The sequence below is a fragment of the Dromiciops gliroides genome, chromosome 2 (genome assembly GCF_019393635.1).
Source record: "Dromiciops gliroides isolate mDroGli1 chromosome 2, mDroGli1.pri, whole genome shotgun sequence".
Classification (NCBI taxonomy): Eukaryota; Metazoa; Chordata; class Mammalia; order Microbiotheria; family Microbiotheriidae; genus Dromiciops; species Dromiciops gliroides.
The window spans coordinates 320,996,121-321,009,668 of NC_057862.1; the positions used below are offsets into that span (position 1 = coordinate 320,996,121).

General features: G+C 44.0%; 1 protein-coding gene across 1 annotated transcript in view; it reads left to right on the forward strand.

The window, feature by feature from the left end:
* LOC122738812 (platelet-derived growth factor receptor-like protein) overlaps positions 1 to 13,548 on the forward strand; it is a 42,362-nt gene that overhangs the window by 16,182 nt on the left and 12,632 nt on the right. The window contains exons 2-4 of the mRNA XM_043980722.1: positions 3,002 to 3,051; positions 11,599 to 11,968; positions 12,377 to 12,528. Of these exons, the coding sequence (XP_043836657.1) occupies positions 3,002 to 3,051; positions 11,599 to 11,968; positions 12,377 to 12,528 (572 nt within the window). The remainder of the gene's footprint in view (positions 1 to 3,001; positions 3,052 to 11,598; positions 11,969 to 12,376; positions 12,529 to 13,548) is intronic.

The following is a 13,548-nucleotide window of genomic DNA, read 5'->3' on the forward strand; positions in this document are numbered from 1 at the left end:
TCAATTTTTAAAAAAAAATTGTTCCAACTTCTCTTCCTCCTCCATTCCCACCCCCCACCCACTAGAACTCAAGCATTTCAAAATATGTTATACATGAGTAGTCATGGAAAACATTCCCACATTAGCTAGGTTGTGAGAGAAAACAGTCAAAAAACTCCCAAAACTTCAGACTGAGGAATTGTCAAAGAGAAAAAATTTTTTTTTAAAAAAATGTGTTTCCAGGGGCAGCTAGGTGGTGCAGCAGACAGAGCACTGGCCCTGGAACCAGGAGCACCCGAGCCCAAATCCAGCCCCAGACACCCAACACCCATCAGCCGCATGACCCCGGGCAAGCCACCCAACCCCAATTGCCTCACCAAAAAAGAAAAAAAAAGAAAAGAAAAAAAATGTGTTTCCATCTATTTTCAGATACTATCACTTCTTTCTCTGTAGATGGGTTGCCATTTTCATAAGTCCTTCAGGGTTATATTGGACCATTGCCTTGCTGAAAATAACCACATGCTTCCCAGCAGATCATCTTACACTATTGCTGTTATTTTGTATACAGTGCATTTCACTCTGCTTCAGTTCATGTAGGTCTTTCCAGGTTTTTCTAATAGTATCCTGTTCATCATAACCTAAATAAAGTACCTTAAACTTGACAAAAATTTTTTTTCATATTAGCCCAGCAAAGTCATCATAACTATTTCCCTCCATATTATTCCCTTCCCATGATATTTACTCTATTTTCTATCTTCTTTTAAACTATTCCTCCTCAAAAGTATTTTACTTCTGACTGTCCCCTCCCCCACTCTGCACTCCCTTCTTTTTCACCTTTCCTTCCTTATCCTCTTCCCCTCATACTTTCCTTTAGGGTTAAATAGATTACTCCTCCCAACTGGGTGTGAACATTATTCCCTCCATGAGCCAACTCTGATGAGTTTAAGGTCTTTAAGCTAATTCTATGTTCCAAATTTTCTTCCTCCCTCTCTCCTCAACCCTCCCTATGAAATCAAGCAATTCAATATTTCATACTTGTGCTGTTATGCAGAACATCTTTACCTTCCTCAAAAGTATTTTGCTTTTTACTACTCTCTCCCCGAATCTGCCCTTCCCTCCTTCCCCCGCCCCCTCTCCCTCCCCTCCCTCAGGGCAAAAATATATTACTATACCTACTTGAGTATGTATGTTAGTCCTTCTTTGAGTCAATTCTGATGATATTAAGGTTCACTCACTCCCCAATTCCTTCCCCCTCTTCCCCTCCCCTCCATAAGCTTTTTTCTTGTTTCCTTCATGTGAACAACCTCTCCCCAGACCATCTTTCCCCTTCCCCCTCCCACAGTCTATTTCTCCTACACCTCAACCCTATATTAAGGATGTCATTATGGGTTACTTAGGTGGCACAGTGGACAATGCACCAGCCCTGGACCCAGGAGACCCCAAGCCCAAATCCGGCCCCAGACATGACACCCCACACAGAACAAAACATAACATCCCTTTATATTCAGTTCAGACCTGTGTCCTCTATTAAATCCTTACTGATATAGTTCTTACGAGTTTGAAGTATTATCTTCCCATGTAGGATTATAAATAGTTTGATCTTTTAATATCCCTCATGAAGTCTTTTTCCTGTTTATCTTTTTATGCTTCTCCAGGATCTTGTATTTGAAAGTCAAATTTTCTATTCAGTTCAGGTCTTTTCATAACAAATGCCTGAAAGTCTTCTTTCTCCTTGAAGTTCCATGTCTGCCTCTGAAAGATGATGCTTAGTTTTGCTGGGTACGTGATTTTTGGCTGTAGTCCCAGTTCCTTTGCCCTCTGGAATATCATATTCCATGCCCTCCAGTCCTTTAATGTAGAAGCTGCTAGATCTTGCTTTATCCTTATTGGAGCTCCACAGTATTTAAATTCCTTTTTTCTAGCTGCTTGCAATATTTTCTCCTTGACCTGGGAGTTCTGGAATTTGGCTATAATATTCCTGGAGGTTTTCCTTTTGAGATCTCTTTCAGGAGGTGATCGGTGGATTCTTTCAATTTCTATTTTAGCTTCTGCTTCTAGAATATCAGGGCAATTTTCCCTCACAATCTCTTGGAGGATGGTGTCTAAGCTCTTGTTTTGGTCATGGTTTTCAGGTAGTCCAATGATTTTCAAATTATCTCTCCTAGATTTATTTTCTAGGTCAGCTGTTTTTCCAAGGAGATATTTCACATTGCCCTCTATTTTTTCATTCAATTGGACTTGCTTTACTGTGTCTTGGTTTCTCATAAGGTCACTAGCTTCCATTTGTTCAATCCTAATTCTTAGGCAATTATTTTCAGCAGACAGTTTTTTAATCTCCTTTTCCATTTGGCTTTTCAAACTGTTGACTTTTTTCTCATGACTCTCCTGCATTGCTCTCATTTCTCTTTCCATTCCTTCCTTTCTTTCTCTACATCTTCATTCTATCTCTCCTACTTTCTCTTCAAAGTCCCTTTTGAGAGCTTCCATGGCCTGAGACCAGTTCATATTTTTCTTGGAAGCTTTGGATGTTGGAGCTTTGACCCTATTATTATCTTCTTCTTCTGAGGATGTATTGTGGTCTACCTTTCCCCCAAAGAAGTTTTCAATGGTCTTTCTCTGCCTACTCATCCTGGCTTACTGTTTCTTGGTTTTTTACTCCTTAAAGTGTAGCGCTGCTTCCAGGACACACTGTTGGTGCTACAGTGTGGCCCAGGGGGTGATTGGGCTTCTTCTCAGCCTGCCTGGCTTGTGAGTAATCACAGCCGCTTTCTCTTTGACCCGGAAACAGAAGTCTGATTGAACTCTGATTCTCTATAGTCGGAAGCTTGGCGTGCTTTTACCCCTCCCCCACTGGGCCACCACCACTAGATTCAGCCCACTGGTTCAGACCCAGGGCGCTTTGCCCCAACTCCAGTAGATACTGCCTCCACTTCACCCCAGCCTACCGTCGAACCCCCTCACCAGTCTGTGATCGGAGCCTCAGAAGCTGCTGGTGCGGAAGACTCTGACATGCGCTGGAAGCAGTGTCCCTGGCTGGGTCCGGACCGCGCGCTGAGCTGTTCAGCCTGATCAGTAGGTGATCAGAATTGCCCTCTTTTGTGGAGAAACGGTCTCACTCTGTTCTTGTGTGCATTAGGCTCGACACTTACTATTTGTGTGACCCTGGGCAAGTCACTTAACCCTGCCTCAGTTTCCTCACCTATAAAATGAGCTAGAGAAGGAAATGGCAAACCACTCTAATAACTTTGCCAAGAAAACCCCAAATGGGGTCACAAAAAGTTGAATATGACTGAACCACAACAGTCCTAATATCCTTTCTGAGCCCCAGGTCTAAATAACCATAGGTCATTTCCACCTGGATGTTTCACCTCTGCCTCAAACTCAGCATGTCCAAACCAACCTCTCATTCTTTTTCTTCCAAACCACCCCCCTTCCTTCTGTGGAAATTTATTTTGATTTGGGGACCCTACCTTTGGACTGAGATTAAAAAGCCTTAGGCCCTCAGGGTCTTTTTTGTGTAAAGGGCTTGTGCCCCTCCCCCTCAGCTTCAGCTGAGCCAAAAAACCCGGTGGGCTGTACAAGACACCAGGTCAGACAGCTGGGGGAGGGAGCCCCAGCTAACTCCACCCTGAGAGGATCTATCCGAGAGATCCTGGGCTCGTCCAGGGCAGGCTCTGGTGTAGCCCGTGCTGAGGACCCAGGCGCAGCAGGGGCATGGGCCCCTGGAGCCCTGGGTGTGGAACACACGGGAGGCTAGAGTGCACCCCCCCCCACCAGCCACAGCACTGGCTGGCAGATTAGCTTGGTGTGTATCGGGGTGCAAAAAGCCCCGAGATTTGAGTGGAGAGAAGTAAGATATATATAGACCTAGGAGTTAGACAGCAGGGGAACTGACAAGATTAGAAGAACAGAGTGGGGGCTGACTAGATTAAGAGAGCAGAAAGGTTGGAGCACTAAGAGATGGGGGAAGGAGAAAAAGCTAAGAGCAGGAAGGGATGGATGCCAATACGGAGAAGGGGGGCTGACGAGAGAAACGGAACAGAGAAGGACACTGGAGTACTAGGAAAATGGAAGGAGAGGTCGGTGAGAGAGAAACACAGGGGTTCGGTGGTGGCAGTACAGAGAAGGAAGTCAGACAGTTAGGGGGATCCACAAAGTGAAAGGGGGCTCAGAGTTAGAATAAAGGAGCTCAGTAGTAAAAGTGGAACATACTCTAAGGGAAGAGGCAGCACCAGCCCTTATTGTTTTAAAAAAGTTCCAGCCCCTCCGGAAGGCAGTCAGATTGTACATTTTATTTCCCTGTATGCTTAATTTTAAATTGTATCTCATAAATAAACCCTCTGCTGTTAAAATGGAAGAGGCTTCTTAATCTTTTGCTTATCAATTTGGGAAGTGGAGCAGTGTGGTGGAACTTTATAAACGGCCCATATTAAAACAATAGCAGTCAGATAGCCAGCCAGTCAAAAGTCCCCAGATTAGTCCTCCAGTCAGATTAGTCCCCCCAAATTAGGCCATTTAGTTCAAAATATTTTTTACACTTCTGACATCACAAATTTTTTCTTTAATATTTCTGCCTGTGGCACCATCATGTACTCTGTCCTATTCATCACTGTATGGTTATCTTTGAATCTACCCTTGTCTTCATTTCTCATATTCATTTTTCTACCAGATCCCATCAATTCCATCTTAGCAACATCACTTGAATGTCTCCTCACTGCCACCCCACTGGCAAAGATCCTTGTTACCACCTGCCTAAACTATTCCAATAGTCTACTTTAAGATTTTCTTACTCTTCCATTTATTCACGCTTCATGCAGTTGTAAGATTAGTTTTTCTTATCTATCAATCTGGTCATGTCTACTTTCTGCTCAAGAATTTTCAGGGACTGTTGATGAACAAGTTCAGACTTCTCTTTGTGGCATTCAATGACCAGAATGTAGAGCATGTGAAAGGCAGTAGTATGAAATGAAGCTAGAAATGTAAATTGGAGACAAATTGGGGGGGGGGGCGGGGTGGTCAATGCCAGATTAAGGAGTTTGGATTTATCTTATAAGCAACAGAGAGCCACTGGAAGGTATTGAGGAAGGTGATGAAGGAAATAAGGAAAAATTCAATCAAGTGAAATGAACTGAACCAGGAGAACATTGTACTTTAAAAGGAAGAGAGTATGCAAGAGAAAGAGATCAACTCTGTAGTCAAATACTATGGAAAGGTGAAGGAAAATTGAGTGAGAAAAGGCTGTTGGATTTAGTGAATCAGAGAGGAATTTCAGTAGAAAGGAGCTGGTTAAGAAGCCAGAATGCAGAGTGATTGAAGAATGAATGAGGGGCGGCTAGGTGGCGCAGTGGATAAAGCACCGGCCCTCAGGTACTCAGGTACCTGAGTTCAAATCCGGCTTCAGACACTTGACACTTACTAGCTGTGTGACCCTGGGCAAGTCACTTAACCCCCATTGCCCCGCAAAAAAAAAAAGAATGAATGAATTGTGAGGACAGACAAGGTAGTGAGTGTCACTACTCTTTCCAGGAGTTTATCAATGAAAGGTAAAAGATGTAGGACAATAACTTGAGGGAATAGCAGGGTAAAGGAAAGGTTGCTTTGCTTTGTTCTTAAGGTTGTGAGTTGTGAACTATTCTTTCTAGGAATTTATCATTGAAAGCTAAGAGATATAGGACAATAACATAAGGAAATAGCAGGAAAGTTTTTCAATTATAGGAGTTAGGGGCAGCTAGGTGGCGCAGTGGATAAAGCACCGGCCCTGGATTCAGGAGTTCCTGAGTTCAAATCCGGCCTCAGCCACTTAACACTTACTAGCTGTGTGACCCTGGGCAAGTCACTTAACCCCAATGCCTCACCAAAAAAAAAAAGTCAATTATAGGAGTTATAACTTCATTGATCAAAGAAAGGAAATGACCTGGAGTTTGATAGAGGAAAGTAAGAAGGAGTCAAACAGGGTGATATAATTGGATGGTGTGGACCACAGGAAGAAAGACTGCTGAATGGTGATGGCAAAGATGGTATCTGGAAATGTCAATAGGGAGCAAGGAATATGCTAGTTGGCCTTGTGTGTTGGGGAGAGGAGGGAGAGAATCAACTAGCATCAGAGAAAGTGACACAGAATGCATTGTCTTCAGGGAAAAGCTTAGTTTCAATAACTTCTACTTATGTTTCTAGTTCAAAGGATTGTATGATTTAGAGCTTAAAATTATCTTAGATATAATATAATATTCATTTTACAGCTAGGAAAAACTGAAAACCAGAGAAGTGACAAGCTCAAAGTCACAGTATGTGGTAGAAGTAAGATTTGAACTTAGGTCCTCTGACTCTGAGTTCAGTGCTATCCACTGGTGAGACCATGCTATCTCTCTTCTGAGACTAAGAAAACCAATTCTCAATCCTCTTCCTCATGACAACCCTTCAGATACTTGATCCATGTCTCAGATCTTCTCTTCTCCTGGCAAAATAGCCTCAGAATCTTGGAGCCATATTTATTTTATCTAATGTTCTTATGTCTTCTCCTGTATCCAGTCAGTCACCTAATCCTGTTGTTTTACTTTTGCCTCCTCTCTACACCTTTGTTTTGTTTTGTTTTGTTTTTTTTGTGGGGCAATGAGGGTTAAGTGATTTGCCCAAGGTCACACAGCTAGTAAGTGTCAAATATCTGAGGTCAAATTTGAACTCAGGTCCTCCTGAATCCAGGGCCAGTGCTTTATCCACTGCACCACCTAGCTGCCCCCTCTACACTTTCTTTCTATCCTCTCTGCCCCTACCTTTGTTCAAACTTTCATTATCAGCCTTCTAGCTGACCTAGGCTAGGAATATTGTGGGTCTTCACTGAATGGTTTCCATGGACTTAGATGAAGCTCTATAGTTTAGGAAGAACAAAGGAAGGCTACAGTTGGAGAGTTTTTGTGTAAGTAGGAGCTAGAAACATCCTTTGAAACAGGTCAGAGTTGTTAACCAGAATATGTGTAGTGGAGCTGAAGGAATAGAGGCAGGTAGTAGGACTAGTAGAAGTAGAATTAAATCAAGATCAATCGATCAATTGACAAGCATCTATAAATCTCTTACTGTGTGAGAGGGCAAGCAAGAATTGACATCCAGGGTCAGGCTCTAGGTGGTGCAGTGGATAGAGCACTAGCCCTGAAGTTGGGAGGACCTAGGTTGTTCAAATCTCACCCCAGATACTTACTAGCTGTGTGACCCTGGGCAGGTCACTTAACTCCAATTGCCTTAAACATCCAGGGCATCTCCAATCATCCTGATGTATATCTTGCCACTGAACCCAGATGGCTCTGGAGGAGAGAATGAGGCTAGTGACCTTGTACAACCTTCCTTCACTTACATCCAATTCAGTGCAAGTCATGACATCACCCAGATGTCATGGTCCTCTTCAGGAATGAAGGACGAACAACAATAGGAGTCTGGTGTTGAGATATGTAAGGCAGATGGTTAAACTTGGCACACAGAGTTATGTCCACTTGCTGTACCACATGTTCTGTGGCCACATGAAGGCTTTGCACCACTCCTCTAGCTTCCTCTGAATTCAATCAAGGTGGAAAGTCTGACCACTGAGCAGAGAGGGAGATCACAGTCCTCACTTCTCCCATGGCAATGGCCACTTCTAGATAGTGGAAAATAGCTGCCTTAAGTCTTCTTCCTACCCTGCCTCCCATCCTTCCTGAGCGCCATCCCAAATTTACCCTCCTTGAACATTGCCCTGCAGATGTGATCAAAAGGACTCATTCAGTGTCTTCAAATATCTGAAAGGTGATCTTGAGAAACGAGGAATGATTTATTTTGCTTGGCCCCAGAGGACATCAGTAGGAGCAATGAGGATTGGGATGAGGGGAAGAATGTGTAGTTTAAGAGAGGCAGATCTTGTCTGAATATAATGGAAAACCTCTGAATTAATTGTTCTCTGAAAGTAGAGTAGGAGAGGCAGTGTGGTTTAATGGAAAGTATATTGAATCTTGAGTCAGAGGACCTGGGTTCAAATCTCACTTTGGTTACTTAGCGCTTATGTGAACTTTGGAAAGTCGATTAACTTCCCTCAGCCTCAGTTTGCTCATCTGTAAAGTGAAGGATGTTGGAGGTCTTCTGAGGTCTTTTCTAGCACTCTATCGGTGATCCTAGGCTCCTAGGAAACAAAACTTCAGGGGATAGTGATGTCCCTCTCACCAAAGTAGATGTTACCTGGGATTTAAGCAGGAATTGGGCCAAATTAGCTCTAAAATCACTTCCAGCCCTGGGATTCTATGACTCTATGGCTAATCCTGCCTTTCTTCCATATTTCTCCTTTGTGAAGATGCAAAATATGTCCTTGGACACCGCAACTGTGTTGTAATATGTTTGGGTCAGTTCCTTGACCCAAGGAAGCCACCCCTACCCACATCCTGGAGGGCATCCCCTACACTCTTCCTCCCATCTCCACCTCTTCATCTCTACAACACCCCTCCCTTCCACTGGCTGCTCAACCTTGTTTCCTTGAGCCCAGTTCTGAATAGCTTCTTTCATGTCAGTGGGAGGAACCCGACCCCTTCGAAAGAGGAAAATTTTGTTTGCAAAGGCCCAGAGTCAAAATTTGATTTGCCTTTGAAATGGGGCACTCTCATCTCCCAGGTCCCCCTTGGATGCTGGGGGCCTCTCACCACTTCCCTCCCCTTCTCCCTACATAGAGGCCAGAAAGGGGAAGGTGGGGAATCTTTCTCCAGACTGGGGCAGCCTTTGCCACATCAGCAACTCAGCTCCTACTGTCCCCCTCCCACCATGAACCCCAGGGATATCTGCTTCTTGGCCTATGTCCTGTTCTTCTGTGTGGTCTCAGGTATGGATATGTCTAGTATACCTTCCCATCTCTACCCATTATCCTTCCCTGGAGCATGACTGAGCTAGACCTAGAATCATCCCTCCTCCCCACCCCCACCCCCATATCTTGTGGGTTCTCTGAGGGCTGAACAGACAACAGAGCCCATTGCTGGAGCCTGCATGGGGATTGAGCCTTGGGTTGTATTAAACCTGGGACATGTGCTATGCCCAGACTCCATCACTGACTTTGTGTAGGAAGAGATCTTGGGGACTCATCAAGTCTATCCTTTTGCCTCTGGGTGCGGGGTGGTATGTTATAAAGAACCTTGGCTTTGGAATTAGGAGAATGAGCTCTGACATTTGCTACCTGTTTGACCTTAGGCAAGTGATTTAACATTGCTGAGCCTCAGTTGCCTTATCAATAAAATAGGCATAATCCTTGTAGTACCAGGCCCATTGTCAGAAAAGCACTTTGTACACCTCAAAACGCTATAGACATGCAAGCCATCTTTATTATTACTATACCGGAAAGGTTTAGCATTTTGTCTTCTCACAATAAGAGTATCGGTTTTTGGTCTGAATCTCAGTGATTCAGTTAACATGCCTAGTAATTCATTCAAATTTCATGTTATAACTACCATGAAAGCCACTCCAAATCTTTCTGAGGGATTCCTACTTCTGCCAGGTTACCTCCTGGCTTTCTCCTAATTAGAAGGGATAAGAGGGAGACTTCTGAGAAGGGATGGAAGTAGACGTTGGAGAGGGGCAAAGGGAATCCTAGAGTTATGGGTGTTAGAAAGATGCCGGCATGGAGGAGTGAAGAGGGTGCCAAATTCAATCCCCATCTACTCCACAATGACACGTGGGTCCAGTCTAGCAGAGTTGAATGAGTCTCAGCTTGGAAGACAGTTACCTTAGCCTTCTGACAGCTGGAGGCTGTGATCTGCCTAGACAGCCCCTCTCTTGGCATTACCAGGGTCTGCCAGGGGGCAGGAAGAAGGCAGTATCTTCCAGGCAGGACCTCATGAAGACCAGGATGTAGGCAACAACATGTAATTATCTTTCAGCCACCAGTCATTTAAGCATCAAGGATCTCACTAACACCCCCTTTACCACATCCCTTTTAAGCAGCCCAGCTATCCAGTCTCTGGTTATATGCCTCAGAGTAGACTCTTTCAAAGCTGCCCTTGCAACCAATCCCTTCTGGGATGCTTTGTTTTCCGGGTACCCATCTTCACCTCATCTGAGCGGCAGCTATTCTCTGGTGGAAAGAGTTCTGAATATAGGCCCAGAAGACAGGAGTTTGGATTCTGGTAATAACCCTCAGTGTTTATGTGATCTTGGATAAAGTGCTTTATCTGAGCCTCAATTTCTTCAACTGTGAGATAGATTTAATAATATTTATGTGTTACCTATTACTCATTAATGAATGTTAAAGCATCATTAGCTTCCTCCAGGATGGTGACTTGTTCTGAGAAATAACTTAGGTAATGAGTATGAAATGCTTTGTAAAAACAAAAACATCATATATATAAGGCATAGCCAATGCCATCCAAAAAGCAGATATTAAGCCCCTACTATGTGCAAGGCACCCTGCTAGTGCTGGGGATATAACATGAAAAACAGTATCGCCCTCAAGGAGCTCACACTTTTCCTACAGTGACCTATCTATCCCCCTTTAGAAGCTAAAAAGGAAGCAGCTGGAGATGTTTCCTAGGCCCAGACCTATGGAAGACAATAACTCATAGGTACTAGGAAACTTGGGATGGTGTCTAAAGGGGTAGATGGAAATCAGGAATCTTTCTCCCCCCTTTATAAGCAAGTAAGTTGAAACCCCGAGAAAGAAAAATGGGCAGAATCTGAGAAATAAATATTATGGCAGTCAGGGCCAAGTTGAGGGCTTCAGGAGTGAGAGAAAAGTTATGTGGGGAGTTCAGTACCTAACAAACAATGTGCTACTTATGTGACTTTGGTCAAGTCCCTTAACCTTTCTGGGCTTCAGTTTTCCCACCAGCAAAGTGAGGGAATGGAATTAAGTAGTGTTTACCATTCCTTTCAATTCTAAGTTCTTTGATCCCAAAGATCCTATAAAAAATGGAAGAGGGGCAGCTAGGTGGTGCAGTGGATAGAATACTGGCCCTGGATTCAGAAGGACTTGAGTTCAATTCTGGCCTCAGACACTTAACACTTACTAGCTGTGTGATCCTGGACAAGTCACTTAACCCCAATTGCCTCACACACAAAAAAATTAAAAAGAAAAAAAAAAGAATGTAAGGATTTTGAGATAGTAATTTTGAAGTCAATCTCTGCTTCTGATAATGATGATAAAAATCCTACCTTTCTTTTCTTTCTTTTTTTTTTGGGGGGTGGGGTGGGGAGAGGGCAATGAGGGTTAAGGGACTTGCCCAGGGTCACACAGCTAATAAGTGTCAAGTGTCTGAGGCCGAATTTGAACTCTGGTCCTCCTGAATCCAGGGCCAGTGCTTTATCCACTGCACCACCTAGCTGCCCCCCAATCCTGCCTTTCTTGATGATGGACCCTGGGTTGCAGAAGAAGACATACAGTTGCTTTTCGACAACTCCAATGCAGGAATTTGTTTCACTTGACTAGGCATATTTGTTCCAAAATTTTTGTTTTTGTTTTTTCTCAGTGAAGGGTAAGGAAGGTGGGAGAGGAAGAAAATAGATTTTGGTAAATATAAACAAATTTTAAAACTAACAAAAAATCTTCGTTTTTCCTTCTCCTTCTCCTTTCCTCCTCTCTTTCTCTCTATGTATCTCCCTGTCTCTGTCTCTCTCTCTTTTCAAAAGCAAAAAGCCGAGTGCCCAACAGAGCTCTCAAGGATGTGGGGAAGAACATGACTAAACCAGCAGACCCCAGTGAGGTGAAGCCCCCTAAAGCTCTGGGTAACAAGAAGCCCAGACAGTCTGACCACCAGAAAGTCCCAGAAGCACCCAAAGCTAGAAAGTCAAGCCCCCGAGTGGAGGCCCAGAGCCCTGGGGCCCTGGTACCCTCGCCTCCCTCCATCTTGATTCAGGTGGTGGGGAAAGGCCAGTTCCAGAAGGTGGGTGACTCCCTGAGCCTGCCAGCAGGAAATGCCCTGGAGCTTCGATGCCGGGGGAAGTCTGTGCGCTGGAGGTTCCCAGTTTATTTGGAAGAGGAAGGAGAGGGGAGGCTCAGGTACAACACTGGGCATGGGATAGGGGAGGAAAGGGACACATATATCTTCTGCCAAGTTCCAGCTCTCCAGGAGGCTGGACTATAAATATAAAGCGGGTTGCTGGAGCTCAGTGGAAGGCAGCTCCTCTAAGTGACAGAATAGCTTTATATCTCTGGCACCCTTCCAGAGGAAAAGGTATGGGTTGTTGCTTCAAATGCCAAATGCCTTACAGGTTTTGTGCCCAAGATGCTGGGCCATGGTTCCTTCCTCCTTAACTTTGTACTTAGAGAGGGGAGCCTGCAAGGGTGTAATGGGTAAAGCTGCTAGCATTGTGAGCCTGGGAAAAGGGGCTAGGGCACAGGCTGGGTCATGCCAGGGGGTCCTAAATCCGCCCTTCACTGTGTTGTTGTTGTGTTGTTTTTTCCCAGAATCAAGCACTTTACCCAATATAGCCAGCTGCTGGTGATGAATTCAACTATTGCAGACACAGGAGAATACAGTTGCTGGTCCCGGCACTGCCAGGATAGTGAGTGTCGGGATGTTGAGGACCGTACAGGGAAAACCTTTGTCTTCTTTACAGGTATGTATGGAATATAGAATGTCAGAGCTGGTAGGGCCTTAGAACACAGGACACTGAATGTCAGAGCCAGAAGGGGCCTAACAACGAAGGACACAATGTCAGAGCTACAAGGGGCCTTAGAACATAGAATACTGAATGTCAGAGCTGCTCTTAAAATTCTGTCAGTCCAACTGCCTCACTTTATTTTTTTAATTAAAAAAATTATTATGAATTTGGCATAACAAAACCCCAAATCCTTAAAATTAATTGTAATTTGACATGTTGGTGGATCTGGATCTCATTAATAGGGCTCCTCCCTTTATTGATACAAATTACAAGTCATTTAGGCCTTATCTTCCCATGTGACTCTTTTTTTTTTTTTTTGCAGGGCAATAAGGGTTAAGTGACTTGCCCAGGGTCACACAGCTAGTAAGTGTCAAGTGTCTGAAGTCAGATTTGAACTCAGGTCCTCCTGAATCCAGGGCTGGTGCTCTATCCACCGCGCCACTTAGCTGCCCCTTTCCCATGTGACTCTTGTCCAGATCCTTTCATATATCCTCAATACAGGCCTTACCCCATAGGCTGATGCCTTCTTTTAGGCCTCTTAATATTTTGTGGCTGTGAATACAACCCTCAGGTTGTCCATCTGTAATCCCCTACTTCTCCCCCCATGACTCACCCACTTATTCTAATTAGACATATCCTGGAATGTAATCATACTTTGCTTTATACAATTTCTTGTGCATAGTAGCAAATTGTCCTCAAAAGTACTTACAGTAAAAAATGAAAATTCTAACAGATTAATAATAATCCCTACTCCATTACTTCCTTTGTATTCCTTTCATTTGAATCTCTATATATGTAGGTGATTTGGGGGGTTTTTTTTTGGTTTTTGCAGGGCAATGAGGGTTAACTGACTTTCCCAAGGTCACACAGCTAGTTAAGTGTCAAGTGTCTGAGGCTGGATTTGAACTCAGGTCCTCCTCAATCCAAGGCCAGTGCTTTATCCACTGCGCCACCTAGCTGCCCCGTTTTTTTTTT